Below are 16,488 nucleotides of genomic sequence, written 5' to 3'. Positions count from 1 at the left end.
ATACCTTTATTGCCTGAAAGATAAAGGAAATCTTCTATGCTCCGGATCATTTGTCCCAAGTTGCAGTTTGCAGTGTTCAAGATAACTTTGGTATTCAGAAAGGACGTTCCTCAGAGAGTGGCTCTTGTTTTTTGGAAGCCCTTTAACTGGCAAAGAAACACAAAGAAGACCATCTTTTAAATAACTCCTCAGACACTGCTACAGGGATTCCTCAATTATCAACCAGATGCTTTTTTTCTAATCAGTTCAAAACTATCTTTACATTTTAATTCTTATCTCCCATTTTCAAATAAGTGAGAAATTGATCAGCCTAATTTCTACCCACCATGCCCACTACATGAAGAACCCTTGGCAATGTGTGACCACCAATGTGAATGAATAAATGGACATGATATAATTAGCTTTTCTGAATGACTATAAGCTCCATCATTAGGTAACCATGAAAAATCTATTCTTTTTACTGTAAAACCTAATCTGAACTCATAGTGTCTCTTCCCTAAATTTTAAGCATATTGTTCTTTCCCTAGTATCATGCTAATTGGCGTTTGCAACTGCACAAATTGATCAGGCGGTAGTGGGTCTCCTATGCTCATTTAAAGCTAGAAGAGAGCCACAGCTCACTTGGTCTCTGATTTTCTGCAGGACAGACTGATGACATCTACAAATGAAGACAAGCACCAGAGAAAGCTCACAGATATGTTCACAATAGTTAGAAGGCAGCATACTGCCCCTTCTTTCATTTATTGCGTGGATAATGTTATGTGAATGATTATCACTCTCATCACTTTTTCTCCTTAGCAAGTGTGCAGAAAACTCCTCAGTTGCAGTGTAGCTATGGGCTCGCTATCTCAGTGACCTATGCTAAGAATTTCCATTTCCTTGACCTGAATTGTTGGTATGCAGAATCCCTTCAAAGCTATTCCTTCAGCTTAACACAGTAGAAATACCAATACTTTTTGTTTAAAAGTAGTTATATTTTGTAAAGCAAGGGCAATTGAACTAAGTTGTGAATCTGTTGGAAACCTTCAACATGGGCCAATTTTATTTAAAATTCAACAAGGTAACTTTCAGACCAAATCAATCTATTAGTTTGACTTAACAAAAGGTAATTCCACCATGGTCACTTATCCATTTAAGAAAGATTGGTCCTTTTTTTCAGAAGCTTAGGTTTTAAACCATTGCTAATTTCAGTAGATGGCTTAACACACCAATACAGTTCTCCCAGTGATGCTAGTTCAATCTGTAAAGAGTACTATAATGGTTCTTAAAAGAGCAAACTGACTTTCTACAAACTCAGCTGCTTGATCTATTTGGTGGTTGAATTTGTTAGTAAAATGGATAGGCATGAGTGCTGCAAAGTTAGAGAGCATTCTGTGGCTTTCGAGTAAAGCAATAGTACTTTAGCCTCAGATTGTATTGAATGACTGAGTATTGCATGGTTATGGTAATAAGTATCCCAACCATGTGATTGTGCACAATGATCATAGTTAATTCAAATACATAATTATAATATAAACATATATGTGTGCATACTCACCAGGAAAATTTAATGATTTGGCTTATTTTACTTTTATTACCAGAAGTTAAGAGTTGAAGCATATAGAGATTCATGATACATTCTGATCATTGATAAGACTATCTGTAATAATTTATTGTCTTCTCACCATCTACTTTTACACACTTACCTCCTACCTGCTAATTGTCTGTCTCTAAAGACAATGTAGTTCCTACTAACCGGCAACTGCTTCTTTTTGACAATTACTGTCGCTACCTCCTATTCTCTGCATTACTGGCAATGTTCTGTTTTCATGCCAGAGATTTGTAGAGTTGAGTGCCTGTGACCAATGAAAATCTTGACATCCTTAGAGTTGTCAAACATCCCATCCTCATCACCAAATCTGAGCTATTACTGAGATCATCTGGGAAAATAACAACATTTCCTGATACTTTACTTTGTTGTCACCAAACAATTGATACCAGAGCGTATAATCATCACAGCGATATTTGATTCTGCACTTCGCACTCCCTGAAGTACAAATCGAAGGAAATATAATAAAAATTTAAATTATAAATCATAATTAGAAAATAGAAAAGGGAAAGTAAGGTAGTGCAAGTCAGGTCCGGATATTTGGAAGGTACGGCCCAGATCCGGGTCAAGATCCGTTCAGCAGTCTTATCACAGTTGGAAAGAAGCTGTTCCCAAATCTGGCCATACGAACCTTCAAGCTTCTGAACCTTCTCCCGGAGGGAAGTGGGACAAAAAGTGTGCTGGCTGGGTGGGTCATGTCCTTGATTATCCTGGCAACACTGCTCCAACAGCGTGCGGTGTAAAGTGAGTCCAAGAATGGAAAATTGGTTTGTGTGATGTGCTGGGCTATGTTCACGATCTTCTGCAGTTTCTTCCGGTCTTGGACAGGACAACTTCCATACCAGGTTGTGATGCACCCTAGAAGAATGCTTTCTACGGTGCATCTATAAAAATTAGTGAGGGTTTTAGGGGACAAGCCAAATTTCTTCAGCTTTCTCAGGAAGTAAAAGCGCTGGTGGGCCTCCTTGGCAGTGGACTCTGCTTGGTTAGACCAAGTCAGGTCATTTGTGATATTCATCCTGAGGAACTTAAAGCTTTTGACCTGTTCCACCTGCGCACCACCGATGTAGATGGGGTCATGCGGTCTACTACTCCTTCTGAAGTCAACAACCAATTCCTTCGTCTTGTTGACGTTGAGGGATAGGTTATTGACTTTGCACCATGGAACCAGGTTCTTAATTTCCTGCCTGTACTCAGACTCATCATTACCCAAGATACAGCCTACAATTGTGGTGTCATCAGCAAACTTATATATTGAGTTTGATGGAAACCTGGCTACACAAACATGGGTATACAGTGAGTACAGCAGGGGCTGAGTACACAGCCTTGTGGGCACCGGTGCTCAGAGTGATTGTAGAGGAGAGCTTGAACCCTATTTTTACAGCCTGGGTTCTGTCTGTGAGGAAGTTGAAGATCCAGCTGCAGATCTGAGTGCTAAGACCCAGGTTCCGGAGCTTAGGAATCAGTTTATTTGGAATGATGGTATTAAAGGCAGAGCTGTAGTCAATGAAAAGGAGCCTTACATATGCGTCTTTATTCTCCAGGTGTTCTAAGGAGGAATGTAGTGCCAGAGAGGTGGTATCTGCTGTTGACCTGTTGCGGTAGGTGAATTGTAAAGCGTTAAAGTTGACCGGTAGGTTATGGTTGATGTGTGCCATAACTAATCACTCGAAGCACTTCATAGCAATTGATGTTAGAGTCACAGATCGGCAGCCATTCAGGCATGCCAACTTGCTTTTCTTCGGCACTGGGATTATCGTTGCCTTCTTAAAACACAAGGGGATCTTAGACTGAAGCAGGGAGCAGTTGAAGATGTCAGCAAACACTCCAGCTAGCTCACTTGCACAGGCCCGGAGAACCCATCCCAGGACACCATCTGGGCCCATCGCCTTCCTTGGACTTATCCTCAGGAAGGCTCTTCTAAAGTCTTCCTCAAAGACAATGAATCTCGATGCCTCCAGGTCCGGTTCATCCGGAGGGGGCGGGACGCTCCTCTTCTGTTCAAATCTTGTGTAGAATACGTTAAATTCGTCAGGAAGAGAAGCACTACAGTTATTGATATTCCCAGCCTTTTCTTTGCACCCAGTGATCTCATTTAGACCCTGTCATAGTCTACTCACATCCCTCTGGTTAGCCTGGACATCCAACTTGGCTCGATATTGCCTCTTGGCACCCTTAATGGCTTTCCGGAGTTCACGCCTGGAATCCGTGTAGAGACTGGTATCCCCGGACCTAAAAGCCGCAGCTCTAGCCTTCAAAAGGGGCTGGACCTCATAATTCATCCAAGGTTTCCGGTTAGGGAATACCCGGATCGTCTTGCGAGACACACAATCCTCTGTGACTTTCCAGATAAAATCCATGACAGCTGAGGCATACTCATCAAGGTTAGCTGCCGAGTCCTTGAATACTAACCAGTCCACCGACTCAAAGCAGTCATGGAGGACTTCTTCCATTTCCTCTGTCCAATGCAACCCCAGTTTTGACACTGTGACCTCCCGCTTCAGTTTCTGTTTGTAAGCCGGGAGGAGGAGTACGGCCTGATGGTCCAATTTTCCGAAGTGAGGTCGTGGGACGGAATGGTAGGCATCCTTGACCGCTGAGTAGCAGTGGTCAAGTATATTCGGGCCTCTAGTGGAGCAGGAGGCATGTTGGTATAACTGTGGCAGTGCTTTTCTGAGGTTGGCCTGGTTAAAGTCCCCGGCTGTAATGAGCAAAGCCTCTGGATACCTGGTCTCAAGTTCACTGATGTTGGCATACAGTGTATTCACAGCACACTCCACGTCCGCCTGGGGGGGGAATGTAGACCGCTGTCAGTATGACAGAGGTGAATTCCCGTGGCAGATAATAGGGACGACATTTCACTCACAGATGTTCCAGGTCCAGACTGCAGTAGCTTGTCAGTGCCACTGTGTCCGAGCACAACGCAGTGTTGATCAGTAGGCAGACACCACCTCCCTTCGTCTTGCCCAAAGACGCAGTGTGGTCCATCTGATGGATCGAAAATCCCTCTGGTTGGATGGCACAGTCGGGGGTGGCAGGGGAGAGCCAGGTCTCTGTGAAACAGAATACACAGCAGTTCTGCATCTCCCTGAAGTAGGTGAGTCTCCCTTTAAGATCATCCACCTTGTTCTCTATGGCTTGCACATTAGCTAGTAGGATGGTGGGCAGAGGGACCCTAAAGCCCCTCCACTTCAATCTGACCAGCAGCCCAGCTCTTTTCCCATGCTTCCTCAGTAAATAGTGCATCTTTCCAGGTTTCCATCGATGCAGTGTGTTGTTGACAGCTCTTTGAGGTTGGTGGACGCGTCCCACAGGGATTGATCGGCGGGTCACGTCGTCAGGCGCTCCAGGTCGGGCCAAGTGACAGGGGAGGCTACGCTGCCACTTTCAACTGCCCGGAGCCCGGGCTGTCGATCATGTCGGGCCCTGAAACCGACACTTAATCCCGGAGGGCCGGGCAGCCGGCTGAAACAAGTCCATGAACTGAGTCATGGTTGCGGAGGCCTCTGCTCCAGCTGAGCCCCAGGCTCGATTTCCGAGGTCAGCGGCGGAGGCCTCACTTCCGGCTGCTGTGAATTGCCACCAACGGGGCTCTACGGTGGTCACCCTGGGGAAGTGTCTGGGGTACCTTGAGGTCTCCGACGTCACTTCTGTGTTGTCGACTGCTTTGGAGAGGTGCTGATCAGAATGGGCTACGTCTCCAGGCACTCCGACACGGTAGCAGGCCGTGGGCCTACAGGAACGTGGTGGACCTCGGACCAGGCCTCGCTGATTGGGTCCAGGTGCGGTCCGGAGTTGAAGAAGCAATTCTGGCGCGTCGGTGATCTCCAGCTGGGTCAGTAGCTTCGCCATGGTGTTGTTTATCTTGCTAGCTGTAGCAAATTGGAGGTTTAGAAGGGTTTTTCAGGTATAGGATAGTGTCGAGGGCAGTTTGCTCGGGAGAGCACGTGCAGTCGCCAGATACTGGCGCCATCTTAATATTAATTCTCCCTAATAAACAACTTCCCCTAACCCCACTTCTTTTCTGTATTCATTGTTGCCTTCAAAACCAAGCTCAGGAAGTTCAAGGTTTTTGATTTCAAGAATGATCCTATAAAACATGAATATCTACACTGTTTATGAACTTTATGATGGCTCTGATTCTTTCTCCCTTCCTCCCTTCCTTTCCCTATTTGCCTCCATTTATTTCATTCTAGTTTTCTGTCTCTCCCCACCTTGTTCTCAGTGTGTTTGTTCCAACTCTGCCTTCCTTCATTCTATCTCCCTATTCTGCCATTTGAATTTAGTGATTTGCGATATTTTGTGTGGTAACTATAAAAGCTTAACTAGTGTTCTTTTCCAATTTACAGCTTCACTACTCATTTTCTTGCATCTGCAGATGATGAAGTTATACATATGGTTTCACAGTTAGTTAGCTTGTATGCCACATAAATGTCCATTCCTTGTGAGAGGCTGGATAGTATTAGTTCCACCTAGTTAATTGACCACAGAGACACTGAATCCAGTCCAAATCTTGCTTGGCATCTCCATGCACTAACTTATGGGAGTGCCTGGACAGCAACGGACCAGAGGAGTGGAGTGGAAAGGAGCTGGAGCAGCTGGATGTAAACTTCATGGTCCACAGAAAAAATATGCAGCCTCCAGCCATGTGTGGAATTACATACTCTCCCTGTGATATGTTTATAAATGTTGAGCCATGTGGAGATGTCAGAATTCCTTTTTGAGGATATCCCGCATCCTGTATTTAGTCCAGCCGTATCCAAATTGTTTCTTTTTAAATGATACAATTTTAGAGTCATGCTCCAAAATGAAATCTAGTTTTCCATTAATATACAGAACCTCATGATGCTAATGTTAAATGACCCTGATGTTTTAAGTTCAAGTTTATCCACCACTGGTGGCTCTTTGTAAACTGGTAGGCCTTAATATTTGTTTAGATAGCTGTCACTTGTGAGAGTTACCTAAGAATAACTCTACATTTTATACCAATGTCCAGAACTTCAGCTATGCACATCAATGAAATAAGATGTCTGAGTTTACAAGCAGCATGACTTCCTTATTCTTGGATATGCTGATGTAATGTTATTAGACCTTTAAGTGTAATGAATGAAAGTAATTCAATATAGATTAATTTAATCCAGTAACATTTAATAGCTATCTTTAGCTTGTTAGCATGTCATCGCTTATCTCTGACATGCACTGTTAAACCCAGGGTAAAGGACGTTCCCCTATAAGTAGATTGAAGTCACACAACTACTGCTCAACTTCTACTGGACCTCAGAAATAGAGATCAGAGAGCTGGAAATAGCATCTCTTTCTAATGGTCATTTGTGGGCAGTAATGATTGGAGAGGAATATTGTCCAATTTGGCTGTGGTTCTCCTGGTAAAACATCAGCAAGTCCTGAAGTCACTATAGAGTGATGTACATTTTGCCTTTGTGCACCAAAGAGCACCATTTAGAAACCTTAATGCTCACATCCCTCTTTATAGTAACTGATAATGTCCCTGAAGTTAGATCCAAACTTAAAACCACTGCTTTGGCACAGTGCATTATCATCATAACATCTCTATTTTTGTGTTTGAGCAAAAACTTATGACACAGCAACAAAAGGCACAGTGTCAGAAAAACAGTAGAGTATAATACAGTATTAACATATCAACACAATGTTAGAATGAAGGGCAGGAAATTAACCAGATATTAACCTAGATATTAACAAAGTGGGTCAAATGGAAGAAAGGTAGAACTTACAGGAAGAAAATGCAAACCTATCATCATTCAGCACGTCTTTTTCATTGAAAGGTTTATGGCCTAGAAGTCAGCCTGTCTGAAAGGCTGGGGTTCCAGACGTTGGGAATTAATATGTTAAAACTGGCTGCCAGATTTACAAAATGACTCAATCCTTCTTTATGGAACAAGAATAGCCCCATACCTGACATCCAGAGATCAGCTCTCTAACCGCAGATTCCTGCATGAAAGGATGACAAGGAGAACTTAAAGACCGGGGAAAATATTCTTGCTCCTCTCGGGCCATTGCAGGGTTGTAAAAATGCTTATATTCCAACTACTTTTGAAGAGAAGAGAGCGATAGTTTTAGGGGATTCTATAGTCAGGGGGGCAGATAGGAGATTTTGTGGGGCAGATCGGGAGTCTCGGATGGTATGTTGCCTCCCTGGTGCCAGGGTCCGGGACATCTCAGATCGGGTGCAGGCTATTCTTGAGAACGAGGGCATGAACCCAGATGTAGTGGTCCATGTAGGGACCAACGATGTAGGTAAGGTGAGTCAGGGGGTCTTGCTTAGAGAGTTCAGGGAGTTAGGAGTGAAGCTGAAAGGCAGGACCTCCAGGGTGACAATCTCGGGATTGCTACCTGTGCCACGTGCGAGTGAGGCAAAGAATAGAATGATTATGCACATTAATACGAGGCTGAGAGCATGGTGCAGGAAGGAAGGGTTCAGGTTTTTGGATAATTGGTCTTTGTTCCAGGGACATTGGGATCTGTTTCGAAGGGACGGTCTACATCTGAACCGGAGGGGTACTAACATTCTTGCAGGAGTATTTGCCAGTGCTGCTCGGGGGGGTTTAAACTAGATGTGCAGTGGGCAGGGATCCAGATCCAGAGGGTTGGTCAGAAGGAGCATGGGGTTAAATGTGTAGAAGGTTTGGGTGATCTTGAGAAGGTCATCAAAATTCAAGGTGCAATTAGCCCGATGGAAGTTCAAGGAGCTGGGTTAGGTACAATAGACAGTGTTTTAAGCAAAGAGAGGAGGAATGGGCTAAGAATTCTGTACTTGAATGCGCGTAGTGTCAGAAATAAGACAGATGAACTTGAAGCTCAGATGAAAATGGGGAACTACGATATTGTTGGGATAACGGAGACATGGCTGCAAGGGGATCAGGTCTGGGAATTGAGTGTACCAGGGTATACGTGCTATCGTAGAGACAGAAATATGGGAAGGGGGGGTGGCCCTGTTGGTGGGGAATGAGATTCAGTCCTTAGCAAGAGGTGACTTGGGAACAGGGGAAGTAGAGTCTGTGTGGATTGAGCTGAGGAACAGTAAGGGTAAAAAGACCCTAATGGGTGTTGTGTACAGGCCCCCAAACAGTAGCGTGGATATTGGGTACAAGTTGATTAGGGAGTTAACATTGGCATGTGCTAAAGGTAATGCAGTCGTTATGGGAGATTTCAACATGCAGGTGAACTGGGAGAATCAGGTAGGTGCTGGACCCCAGGATAGGGAGTTTGTGGAGTGTCTAAGGGATGTATTTTTGGAACAGCTTGTGCTTGAGCCAACCAGGAACGAGGCTATTTTGGACTTGGTGATGTGTAATGAACAGGAATTGATAGGTGATCTTGAAGTAAAGGAGCCATTAGGAAGTAGTGATCATAACATGATAAGTTTTTATCTACAATTTGAGAGGGATAGGGGCAGATCAGAGGTGTCAGTGTTGCAATTAAATAAAGGAGACTACGGAGCCATGAGGGAAGAGCTGGCCAAAGTTAAATGGGCGGATGCCCTGGCAGGAAAGACAGTGGATCAGCAGTGGCAGATATTCTTGGGGATAATACAAAAGATGCAAATGCAGTTCATTCCAATGAGAAGGAAGGATTCAAAGAGGGGGAAGGGGCCACAGTCGTTGACAAAGGAAGTCAGAGATTGTATAGCATTAAAGAAAAAGAAGTATGACAGGGCTAAGATGAGTGGGAATACAGATGATTGGGAAAGTTTTAAGGAACAGCAGATCTTAACTAAAAAAGCAATACGGAGAGAAAAAATCAGGTATGAGCTCAGTCTAGCCAGGAATATAAAAGGGGATAGCAAAAGCTTTTTCAGCAATGTGAAGAGAAAGAAGATAGTTAAGAACAATGTTGGCCCCTTGAAGAATGAATTGGGAGAAATTGTTATGGGAAACAGGGAAATGGCAACAGAATTTAATGTGTACTTTAGATCTGTCTTCACCAGGGAGGACACAAGCAATCTCCCAGATGTATGGATGGGCCAGGGTCATAAGATATCAGAGGAATTGAGACAGATTGACATTAGGAAAGAAACTGTGATGAGTAGACTGGTAGGACTGATGGCTAATAAATCCCCGGGTCCAGATGGTCTGCATCTGAGGGTTCTAAGAGAGGTGGCTCAGGAAATTGCGGATGCATTGGTAATCATTTTCCAATGTTCCTTAGATTCAGGATCAGTTCCTGAAGATTGGAGAGTGGCTAATGTTATCCCACTTTTCAAGAAGGGAGGGAAGGAGAAAACGGAGAACTATCGCCTATAGCCTAACGTCAGTCGTGGGGAAGATGCTTGAGTCCATTATTAAGGACGAAATAGTGGCACATCTTGATGGCAGTAATAGGATTAGGCCGAGCCAGCATAGATTTACCAAGGGCAAATCATGCTTGACTAATCTGTTGGAGTTTTTTGAGGGTGTAACAAGGACGTTAGACGAGGGTAAGCCAGTGGATGTGGTGTACCTAGATTTTCAGAAGGCATTCGATAAGATGCCACATAGGAGATTGGTGAGTAAAATCAGAGCTCATGGCATTGGGGGCAGGGTTTCAACATGGATAGAAAACTGGTTGGCAGATAGAAAGCAAAGGGTAGCAGTGAATGGGTGTTTCTCGGACTGGCTGGAGGTGACTAGTGGGGTACCACAGGGCTCTGTATTGGGACCACAGCTCTCTACGATTTATGTCAACGATTTAGATGAGGGCATTGAAAACTATATCAGCAAGTTTGCTGACGATACTAAACTGGGTGGCAGTGTGACATGCGAAGAGGACGTTAGGAGAATACAGGGAGACTTGGATAGGTTGGGTGAGTGGGCAGATACTTAGCAGATGTCATTCAATGTGAATAAATGTGAAGTTATCCACTTTGGAAGCAGGAACAAGAGGGCAGAGTATTGTCTGAACAGTGTAGAGTTAGGTAAGGGAGAAATGCAAAGAGACCTAGGAGTCCTAGTTCATCAGTCAATGAAGGTGAATGAGTAAGTGCAACAGGCAGTGAAGAGGGCAAATGGAATGTTGGCCTTTATTACAAGGGGAATTGAGTACAAGAGCAAGGATGTCCTTTTGCATTTGTACAGGGCCCTGGTGAGACCACACCTGGAATATTGTGTACAGTTTTGGTCTCCAGGTTTAAGGAAGGACATTCTGGCAATTGAGGAAGTGCAGCGTAGATTCACTAGGTTGATTCCTGGGATGGCAGGGCTGTCTTACGCAGAGAGATTGGAGAGATTGGGCTTGTACACGTTGGAATTGAGGAGATTGAGAGGGGATCTGATTGAAAGGTTTAAGATAATTAAAGGATTTGATAGGATTGAGGCAGGAAATATGTTCCAGATGTTGGGAGAGTCCAGTACCAGAGGGCATGGATTGAGAATAAGAGGTCAGTTATTTAAAACAGAGTTGAGGAAGAGCTTCTTCTCCCAGAGAATTGTGGAGGTGTGGAATGCACTGCCTCGGAAGACGGTGGAGGCCAATTCTCTGGATGCTTTCAAGAAGGAGCTGGATAGATATCTGATGGATAGGGGAATCAAGGGATATGGGGACAAGGCAGGGACTGGGTATTGATAGTGAATGATCAGCCATGATCTCAGAATGGCGGTGCAGACTTGAGGGGCCGAATGGTCTACTTCTGCACCTATTGTCTATTGTCTATACCCCCTCCCCAAGTAAACACATTAAACTACCTTTGCTTCTATCTAATGATCTATTAATAGACTAATGATATATTGGTTAATACAAGGATAAACTGCCAGCCTCGTTAAAATATATTAATTACCAACACAGTCCACGAGAGATTTAATTGCACAACCCTGCTCTGGTCCTTTTAAACTACAAGTAGGTAATTCTGAAGATCTTCAAATAGTTCATATCAGTATTGACCCCAACTCAACCATTTGTCACTATTTTCATTTGACATCTTGCGGTGGGGCATATTTTTGCAAAAAGTGTATCAAGGGTATCAAAAGTGTTCAAGTTAACCTTCAAACTGGAGGGAATACTGAGCTTTGCTGGAAAAATTCAACAACTTATAAGTACAGAATAGTACTTATAACTACAGTACTTCAATGAGAAAACGACATCATATGAATATTAATAAACAGTTAATCTGATTTTGTTAAATGCTGTTGAGCTTTGTTGAAGAAAATGAGTTGTTGGAGGTGTGTAGAAAACTCTGGCTTTCTTAGCATTATTATATTTTGATATCAACTTGCAAAAATGAGCACAGTGTGGCATGTCAGACTGGAATAAAGTGAATGTTGAGCTATGATCTTTCTAGCTAATAAATGTTGCATAATATAACAATATATATGATTTGATAAATAACATGCTATTGGTCCAGAAAAGACAGAAAATAATTAATTTTATCATTGTGAAGTAGAAACATTTGCTTAATTGAACAAGGTCGAACTAACTGTAAAGCAATTCTAAAGGATACAAGAATATAAATCAAGACTATGATTTTGAAGTCATATTTTAAAATCATTTTTAAATAAATTTAAAATGTTTTGAAAGTTTTCCTCACTTTTTTCCTCAAATTTTAAGCACAATATTACATGAGACTTATTTATTTATTTCAACTTGGTTCATTAGTATCATAATTATTTCAGAATATTGAAATACATGTGCATTCCCTATGAAAGGTGTCAGTACTCAGTAGTAGCTGCTAACATCCTTCAATTTGTCTCAATGGAATTCAACGATGTAGTTTGGGAATATGAAGGAATATGAAATAATTACACCTCATTGTGAAATGACCTCTAAACCTTGAAATCCGTAGGATATTACATGAGTTGTTCAAGGAAGCTCTAACACTGTTTCTAACATGGCTGTGAGAAAAATATGATTGAAATCCTGAGTTCCTTATGGAATTTTATTTGCAAAGGAACTCGGGACGAACACAGAATTTAACACGTTAGTGTAGAATATGGTTTCATTGATTGAAGGTTAGAAAAATCGAGTGGACAATTTTGGCAATGAGAATCTAGGCAGTGCTCATTTCATTTAAAAGTGAACTGTACTCACCCAGAAGTTAAATGTTAAATGTTTTTTTTTGGTCTGATAGCGGGTTGTGTTGCATTTGGGAAGAAAGTGTGATGTGCTTTTGATTATTGACCAAAACGGAAAAAAAAATGCACATCAAAACTGTTTGACAAGTGTAGCTTCATCTTTAGAAATTTTCTGAAAACCCTCAAAAACAAGTTTTTTGTTGCTTCCTGCTGCATTGACTTCAATCCTTTTTATTAGTTATTTATATTCATACAGTTGGTTATATTACACCATTAATCTTGCAATGGTCAGTTTTATGGCTGTCTTTTTGAAACTATTCAACAACAAGCTGTTATGTTACCATTTCTAGAGAAACATTTTTGGAGCAACCTCTTTGTATGAGTTTTACTGTTAAATCAATACAGATATGAAGTAATGTACAGACTTTCATCTTCTATCTAACAGTTTTAGGCAAACTGAAAATGAACATGCAGGTCCACAGATTTCTGCAAAAATGTAGTAGTGTGTAGTGAGAAGTTGACATTATAGTAACTACTACAGTTGTGTCACAGAGATGACCAGTACTTACAAACTGGTTCTTTTTTAAATGTATTCAAATCAGTCTCACTTACAGTGGCTGATGCCTGAAAGATTGGAGTGTTTTGAAATAAAATATCAAACTTATTTTTGAAGAAATGGTTCTGATACAAAATTTGAATGGTCAACATTAAATATTTACATTAAGGTTGCCAACAGTTTTATTAAGACCTATGTTTGGAGAATTTAGTAAGCTGTAGCATGTTATTTGAATTGAGAAGAGAGAAACAGTGCAATAGAAAAATTAGCTTGAGCATTTTAACAAACAGGTTAACTAGTTTATCTGTTTTGAGAACAGTAACAGTCTTAAAAACAAAATGTAGGTATGGTTTTGTATCCTGGACCAGTATCTGTAATGCACAGCACATCTTTGTTTCCTAATGACCATCAGACAAGCTTCTCTACTGTGCAAACACTGTTGCTTTCAGCCTATGAATTTCTAATGCTAGCTCCTCTTTTTCCTGCAGGTTGGAACGCCTGGTAGATGTCCTGAGAAAGAAGGTTGGGACAGGGAACGTCAGGACAGTGACCTGATTGAATTAGTAGTCACATCTGGTGACCAGGCTGTTCTATTCATCACTATACAAATAAAAAGGCCTGGTCTTAGCAAAGAGTTGCTGTAATTAGCACATTGACATAGCAATACAAAAAATAAATAAAATGTGTATTTTTAAAGTGTGGAAACTTGGAAGCATTCCATATTAATGATGTTTGTAGACATGCAAAAGAAGCTTTCAGATTTGCCAATTTAACAGTAATTTTTAGAATGCTTGTCTATAAATGCATCACATTTTAATGCATATTTCATTAAATGGTATTCAGAATTATTAAGTTCTTTGTAAAAAAAAATGCTTCCTTAAATCCAGTATAAATCCATAATGTTGATCACCTTTAATAGCTGAAAACGGGACAATAGCCAAGATACATATTTTTACACATCTGAACCAAAATTAGGACATTGCAGATTGAATCGATTTTTTTGCTCTTTGATGTTTAATTTTGTTTTAACATAATGTGCATGAATCAGTACCTTGGTCTTTTCTTCTAATATTTAAACTTTTTAGTAGTTTAGTTATGGTGTAATAGTAGCTTATTCAGAACTGTAATGTCAATTCTTTGTCCTTGTCTCACGATTTTAATTTGCTCAGAACTTAAATCTAATCCGCTATAGCACTGAAATAAAGAACAATGTGAATTTGCTAATATTGAGTAAATTTTGACTTTTGGGGTGTATCGTGAGTTTTGCATCATGAGTTAGTCTTTTGCGATCTCTAGTTATACTCGAATCAAGGAAAAATTGCAATTGTGGTAACATCGATGTTGCCTGTTTTTTGAAGTGATATAAAAGCTACCATAAATATGAAAAATAGAATGGTAACATGGATAGTGAAGATGGATAATTAGAACTATTGTAGCAAGTCCCAAATCTATTATCAATCTGCCATAACTATTTGTATAAGAAAATGTTATCCCTAAAATATATTAATATTTTAAATGTAATGAACAGGCTGTTTTAACGTCCAAAATCAAAGTCAAATTAATGTGTTAGCAAATTAAAATTTATGCAGTACATTTAAGTCGGTACCATCTACGAACTGGGCTGCTCTGCATGTGCTCTAATTATGTGAAGGCACGAAGTTTTTAAATTATCAGCACCACCAACCGTAATGCTAATAAACGATTACAAAGAAAGAAAAGGGGAGAATTATCAAACGTGGACTGTTTAAGTGCGGATCTGCAGTTTACTTAATATAATCCGTGCAGGTTCGTTGCTATGATTCTACATGGAAAAAAAAGTGGTTCAGTGAAAAAAATGTGAAACGATCTTATATATTGGAAGTTATTCATTCAAATGCCGTTTGGAAGGGAGCGAACTATTTTTCCAAGGAGTTGGTAATTATCGTGAGGTAATATACAGGAAGGATTTTCAATTGCATCTGTGCACTTTATGATGCATTCGCAGTTTTCAGTTAGATGCAACTGTTCTTAAAGGAATCTGTTTTCAAATAGCACAGATCATTATTTCCTTAAATAACACAATAACCCCTCCTGACTATACCATTCACCATTAACGTATGTTTTAATATTATATTGTTCTTTTCCAATGCATCATTAAAAATCAAGTTAACGGGAAGGGAGAAGGTGGAAAGCCCAACCAAGAGTTAAGTTGTCTGGATTTAGTTGGGAATTACATTACATTCTAATGTATGTTAATATTAAGGCAAAAAATGTATTTTCAGTAGAACTATCAATTTGGACAAAAGCTGTTTAAAATCTCCGCCATCAAAGATATTTAGAATCTCAATTACTCTGCTATGTTTTCCCTGTACTTTATGTGCACACTTTGTTTTGTTTTATCTTTTGGTAAACAGTAATACAAACAGAGTGACGATATATCTATTCATGATCCAAATCTTCTCACGTCTTTCAAGAAAGGATGCGCACTGGAAATAAGGCGGAGAAGTAAAACCGTTCTAGTAGAACGGTTGCAAAGTAAACGATTCTGTGCAGGAATGCAGAAAAGCAATTCTTTTAAGTAGAAATACGCTATTTACATATGTTTGCCGAGATGAGCAAGGTGAAATTAAGTAGAGGAGAAATGAATTCGGGAACAATGTCATTACCAACTCTTTGGACACCGTAAGGAAAAAAGCATGGATATTGACACTGTGGGGATCACATGTAATTACATAATGTGGAATAACGAGGTATTAAACGTGAACCGTACCATCCGCGAGTGAAAGTTCATAAACAGACTTCAGTCACCTTGCTCATTACATAGGGGGAGTTCTAACTTGCATTAAATGGAACTTAAAAACTCAGCTCGAAACTTTATAAATAAGATGGCACGTCATCGTTTTTAATAAGAATGGTAGAAGAAATTTCTAAACAGGATCAGAAATATCACAAATTGATAGGTCGTATATGACATTTTCCATCTGCGATGTTAATGATATTCCAGTCGTTTCAGTGCCTTCAGTAGGAAATTGCGGAAAAGTAGTTGCCCATCTAAGTGCACGTGTGTCAAATCACCTCTTCTTTGATTATTAGCACCCCTAACTCTCCTAAGGAGCTGGACTGCACCTTTTGATACGTGTCTAGACGGCGACGCAATCTATTATTCAGCTGGCCAAATAAATAATACCCAAATCCAAATCTGCCTAAAGATCTTGGAGTTCGCTTAAACGTAGTTTTATTCAATTGGCTCATTCATTTTCTGATTACTATTGGAAAGTTCGGCACCTAGAACTGCGATAGGCCCTAGTTATTGAACATTTTTGGTATAATTAGCTCGTGACTGCATT

General features: G+C 40.8%; 1 protein-coding gene across 4 annotated transcripts in view; it reads left to right on the top strand.

Moving 5' to 3' along the window:
* Nucleotides 1-14,386, top strand: part of mipol1 (mirror-image polydactyly 1) — a 330,956-nt gene extending 316,570 nt beyond the window's left edge. For all 4 annotated transcript variants that reach the window (XM_059956627.1, XM_059956599.1, XM_059956608.1 and 1 more), the window contains one exon: nt 13,651-14,386. In XM_059956627.1, the coding sequence (XP_059812610.1) occupies nt 13,651-13,717 (67 nt within the window). In that variant the 3' untranslated portion in view covers nt 13,718-14,386. The remainder of the gene's footprint in view (nt 1-13,650) is intronic.
* The last annotated feature ends 2,102 nt before the right edge of the window (nt 14,387-16,488 follow it).

The sequence above is a fragment of the Hypanus sabinus genome, chromosome 2 (assembly GCF_030144855.1).
Source record: "Hypanus sabinus isolate sHypSab1 chromosome 2, sHypSab1.hap1, whole genome shotgun sequence".
In the NCBI taxonomy this organism is placed as follows: Eukaryota; Metazoa; Chordata; class Chondrichthyes; order Myliobatiformes; family Dasyatidae; genus Hypanus; species Hypanus sabinus.
Note: the sequence above shows the minus strand (reverse complement) of the source record. Positions and strands in the feature narration are given on the sequence as shown.